The sequence below is a fragment of the Bidens hawaiensis genome, unplaced genomic scaffold (assembly GCF_021521415.1).
Source record: "Bidens hawaiensis isolate Kalapana, Puna unplaced genomic scaffold, B.hawaiensis_p1.1 tig00023446_1, whole genome shotgun sequence".
In the NCBI taxonomy this organism is placed as follows: domain Eukaryota; kingdom Viridiplantae; phylum Streptophyta; class Magnoliopsida; order Asterales; family Asteraceae; genus Bidens; species Bidens hawaiensis.
This window is the reverse complement of record NW_027493686.1, coordinates 94,360-99,744: the sequence shown is the minus strand read 5'-3', so window position 1 is coordinate 99,744 and position 5,385 is coordinate 94,360. Positions and strand designations below refer to the sequence as shown.

The 5,385-nt window shown below is 39.4% G+C and overlaps 1 protein-coding gene across 1 annotated transcript; it reads left to right on the top strand.

Moving 5' to 3' along the window:
- Positions 1 to 1,876: 1,876 nt before the first annotated feature.
- On the top strand, positions 1,877 to 3,727 carry LOC143567584 (uncharacterized). Its single transcript, XM_077053972.1, has 3 exons — positions 1,877 to 2,178; positions 2,287 to 2,470; positions 3,659 to 3,727. Exons 1-3 carry the CDS (start codon positions 1,877 to 1,879, stop codon positions 3,725 to 3,727), a joined length of 555 nt encoding a protein of 184 aa, XP_076910087.1.
- The last annotated feature ends 1,658 nt before the right edge of the window (positions 3,728 to 5,385 follow it).

Sequence of the window (5,385 nt, the reverse complement as noted above, 5' to 3'; positions counted from 1 at the left end):
ACTAAAGAATATTTCTCAAAACTTTCAACAAGTATAAAGCTATATCAGATAAACTTTCAAAATAAAAGACAATCAACAGATAGTTAAAAGATACTATTTATTAAACTTACTTGCAATTACCAAAAATCTTAACCCGGATTTCACCATTCAAAAAATAGACCATCCACCCGGGTTAAACAGGTGTTACTAGTTGTTCATGATTTTCAGGGAGAAGGATATATAGCCGAAAGGGAAGTTCCCAAGGAAACTCAATAGATATACAATAATTATATCTAGCTTGTCGAATATCATATGTTTTTGAAGGAAGTTTGAATTCAAAGGCAAAATGACAGCTGTGATCTTATCACAACCGCCATTTTGGGGGAAATTGTTAGTGCACAGAAATTTGACACTGTGGATACGTTATCCTGACATATGTCTGGATCAGTTATCCTTAGCATGTATTCTAGATCATATCAGGATCAAGGATCCTCATTACTTACTACTAATTAACGGTTGTTCTCATGTGTAGTCTTATATTTAGCATGTATAATGGTTAGAAGACTCAGTCTATCCACTAACTTGCTGTCAAGAAGATATTGACATGTCTGGATCAATTATCCTTCTGAAGAGTTCCAGAGCTATGTCAGGATCATGGATCCTCGGTATTTGGTGCTATTAACGGTTGTTTCTTATATGAAGGCTGATATTTATCAAGTGTAAGGGCTCCAAGACCTAGTCTACCCCCTATTTCGCAGCCTGAGTGATGGAGCACGTGGTCAAAGTGGCAGTTACGATTATATTGAAGGCAATGGCTGATTTTTAGGGATTATTAGTTAATAGTCTTTATTATTCATAACTCCATTGAGTTATTATCTTTGATGTATAAATAGAGGCTATCATCAGTTAGGAAAACACACAACAACACACTCTGCTCACTACGATTTCAGCAGCATACACACACACATAGCTTTCATTGTAACACTGATCATATTCTCCAAACCTTGTATCCTCATTTTTTATATTAGTAAAGTGGTGATAGACAATTGTCATCACCTGGGGTTTTTGTGCCGGCTATCCGAACCAGATCAAGGGCTTTTTCCCGTAACAAATCTGTGTGTTTTTGTTTGCAATCGATACATACTTGTTTTCATCATCATAGCACAAATCCTCACTAAACGAATTTGATACATTATCCTTAACAGATTTTTGTCCAAAACAGTGCTATGCCCAATATGTTAATTATTTAGCCATGGGTGCGATTCCGGAACATTGGACAAAGAAACGGAGGCAACAGTTCATGTCCCAAGTCAAGCAATACATATGGGATGAACCGGACCTTTTCAAGGTTGGAGCGGATCATGTTCTTAGAAGATGTGTACCCGAAAAGGAAGTGCATGAGATTTTGACACATGCTCGTTTAGCGGCATGCAGGGGCCATTTTAGTGGCTCTAAAACCGGGTATAAAGTACTTACATGCGAGTTCTACTGGCCAACACTTTTCAAAGATGCTAATGAATATGCTCGACAGTGCTTGAATTGTCAACGAATGGGGGGTATATAAAAAAGAAATGAAATGCCTTTACAACCCATTTTGGTGGTTGACATTTTTTGATGTATGGGGCATAGATTTTATGGGCCCATTTCCGAACTCGTGTGGGTACTTGTACATTCTTGTTGTGGTTGACTATGTGTCGAAATAGGTTGAAGCGGTTCAACAAGAACTAATGATCACTCTGTGGTTTGTAAGTTTGTCCAAGCTAACATTTTTCCAAGATTTGGTATCCCAAGAGTAATTATTAGTGATGGTGGATTGCACTTCAAGAACTTCACGTTTGGTAAGTTGCTAAAACGTTATGGTGTTAAACATCGAATTGCAACACCATACCACCCTCAAATGAGTGGCCTGGTTGAAGTTTCCAATCGCCAAATTAAGGAAATTTTGATGAAAATGGTTTGGGTGGATAGAAAATATTGGTCTGTTAAGTTGGATGATGCATTTTGGGCATTTCGAACCGCTTACAAGACACTGATTGGTACCAATCAATATCGTTTGGTGTATGGAAAGGGGTGCCATTTGCCAATGGAGTTGGCTCACCGGGCATTATGGGCAATTAAGAGTGTTAATATCGATTATAATGAAGCCGGCGAGTTGAGGAAGTTGAAGTTGAGTGAACTAGAGGAAATCCGGGATGAAACGTATGAATGTGCCTAGGCTTATAAAGAAAAATTAAAAAAAGTACATGTTTCTAAGATAAGGAAGAGAACATTTGAAGTTGGGCAAAATGTATGGTTGTACAATTCGAGACTCAAATTGTTTCCCGGGAAGCAAAAAAGCAAGTGGATGGGTCCGTATGTCATCACAAGAGTAGGGAGGTTTGGTGATGTGGAGATTGAAGATATGCAAAGTCAAGTTAAAAAAGTTGTGAATAGACTTCGCCTCAAACCACAACTAGAAGGTAAAGATGTTAATATGCTTGCAGATAACAAGGTGAGTTTCTTCCTAAGCTCATCGGATGTTTCCACTTAGTAAAGGTCCAGGTATATTGTATACTTTAGTCTAGCTTTTTGTTAAACTTTGTTATTAAAAATTACCTTTCTCGCTTTAGAGTATGTCCAAATCAAATATGGGGAATTTTTTTATGAATTTCTTTACTGTGTTGGGGACAACTTGGGTTTTTCTTGGGGGGTAGGGTACTTTTTATTTTTGATTTGGTAAGTAAATTTCTGGTCATTTATTTTTATTCTAGTTCTTCTTCTTAAAAAAATGGTGAACCATGGCCACGGTGTAGACCATGGCCCACGGTGATGAACGTGAGGCACGGTAACAGGCTTTTCCATGGTACGGTTCTTTCTGCCCAAATTGACACAATTGAACCGTGATCCACGGTGTGAACCGTCGGCCATGGTCCACCATCGACGGACGAGCAGACTATATGGAACCATGGACCACGGTGTGAACCGTGGCCCACGATGTGGTCGTAGCAGATTAATGGGGAACCGGTTTTGAGGTTAAAAAAGATGAGAAAAATTAATTTTAAACAAATCTACCCCACATATTTCACCTACCTTCATTATTTACTTCCATTCTCGCCATCTCAAACCATCTTCTTCCCATTTACTCTCTAGAAACCCTAACTCTTACCATCCTAACTTCTTCATATCACCATCAATTTTAAAGGTTTTTGACCCTATTTTCATTGGATTTTCATTAGGATTAACAATAACAAGCCTAATTCCACTCATTGTTTAGTGTTAATCCGTTTTTCGAGCAAAGGGGGTAACGAATTTCTTAGGAAATTTTTGGGATTTTTATTGTTGTGTGAAGAAAGAATTAGTGTTCATCCTATTCAACTATTAAGGTATGTTCTTTGTCAATTTTCTTGTACATATTGAAAAAAATTGTTAAGGTAGAATTGATTTGAGCTATATACCCACTTGCTTGTTTGAGTAATTAGTATAATGGTTTTACATTATGGTTGTGAATAGTGAATAAGTGCTTGAAATATATGGTTGTTATATTGATAATTTGGAAACCATGTGTTGAAGCAAATTTTGAAACTTTGGTAAATTGATTAACGAGTGATTATCCACAACCATAGTAACAAGCAAGTGTGGGGAGGTATATGTTGACTTAAATTGGTTTGTTTGGGTTATTTGGGTTGTTTGTTGTGTGTAGATGGGTAGAACCTCGGATAAAGGAAAAGGGAAGGCATCATCTTCTAGCGGCCAAGCAGCCCATGCATAAAGGAAAAGACTACACGAAGAACAAACACGAGTACATGTACCCAATGAAAAACCCAATTGGAGGGGTAAAGTGTTGTCAACATATGCGCTAGAATGGCAACCAAAGTTGTTCACTGATAAAATGGATACTTTGCAAAATCGGATTGAGGGGTATATGTGTGAAAAAGAGGTAACAGATCCCGATTTAAAGTGTTAGGTTGGGAAGCGGCGGTTAAGTGTTACGATGGAGAGAGTAATACTTTGTATGATAAAGAGATTGAGGAGTGGGTGTCCACGTGGAGATGCCCCATATACAAGAAGGGGTCCGACATGAAATTGATTGAAACAGTGGCTGGACATGAAGTTGTGATGTCCTTTGACACGTTCAATCAAATCGCTCTATTTGACGGTAAACCGAGCAACTCATATGTGGACCATTCTGTCAAAGATTTGTTTGAAAGTCCCGAAAAGCATCCACAATGGCACAACATGTTAGAAAAGGTTCTTAAAGGGGGTCGAGGTTTGAGTAATCAGATTAGGAGAAGGGACTTGAATATTGACGCAACGTTGTTGATTTCTATTTGTTTATACAATGTGGTGCCTCGTCGGGGAGACATTTCGATTGTGAGAAAAAGTGATATTCCCGTGTTGTACGCGTTAATGTGCAGAAAACCCCTCATTTCTTTCCACTATTTAGTGAAGCACAACATTTGGATCAGTCGTGAAAGCAACAAACGGAAGTTAATACCGTATTGTCGACTGATCACGACATTATTGAAGAATCATTGTGTGATTAATGAGCATTATGTGGGAATGATGAAAGTGTTCAAGGAGTTCAAGTTGACGGATTTACCGGGATGGGTATACACATGAATTGATAGACATCACGAGCTTGTGAGTGATAATGTGAGATGGAGGGTGATACGAGAATATGTGGAGGCAGAGGTGGATGAACAAGTGAAAGAAGTGGAGGAAATGGGTGAGCCAGATTTCATGGATGTAGGTGTTGGTAGTGGTTCCCAACACATGGGTTGGGATAAGTCAGCTGGTTATGATTCATATGGTAATAATTGGGCCCATGTGGGGTCAATGAACGAGGTGGTAGAAAGGCATAGGCCTTCAACATATGAAAATTGGTCGGAAGAATCACGTGCCTTACTTGACCATCTGACTTTTATGGGGGACTATACTGAGCGGGCCGAAAAGGTGGGACACGAGAGGTTGGAGATATGGAGCCGTGCCCAAGCTTACGGGTGGGAGCACGAGATGAACATGCAGTATATGGATATAGGAATCGACGGATGCATGAACAATGGCTTGTGGGGGGACCAGTTATACCGGATCCACCAGTTGTGGATTACTCGACCCTACCACCGTATGATGGTTCTGTACACTATGCTGAACCACAACTTCATCATTCAATGTGGGTTAATCCTATGCAGTCAATGGCACCACCACCACCACCACAAGGAGAAGGTAGCAGCGGCGGCGACAGGGCGTTTAATTTTGGGAAATTTTCGGTCTTCATGACGTCCATCTTCGGGCCGGCCCAAACGCCTTACTCCTGATTGAGTGTCGTCTTACCAGGTCAACAATGTTCTGTATATTTATGTATAGTTGTTATCATTTGTGTTTTTATTTATTTTTGGGTGGATGGGTGGAGGGAGAAATACTTATGAT

Excerpts from the sequence above, each read along its gene's own strand:
- LOC143567584 (XM_077053972.1), top strand. The coding sequence starts at position 1,877 with ATGAGTGGCCTGGTTGAAGTTTCCAATCGCCAAATTAAGGAAATTTTG. Across the intron at positions 2,179-2,286 it reads GAGGAAATCCGGGATGAAAC|ACTCAAATTGTTTCCCGGGA; the intron begins GTATGAATGTGC and ends GTACAATTCGAG. Across the intron at positions 2,471-3,658 it reads ATATGCTTGCAGATAACAAG|ATGGGTAGAACCTCGGATAA; the intron begins GTGAGTTTCTTC and ends TGTTGTGTGTAG.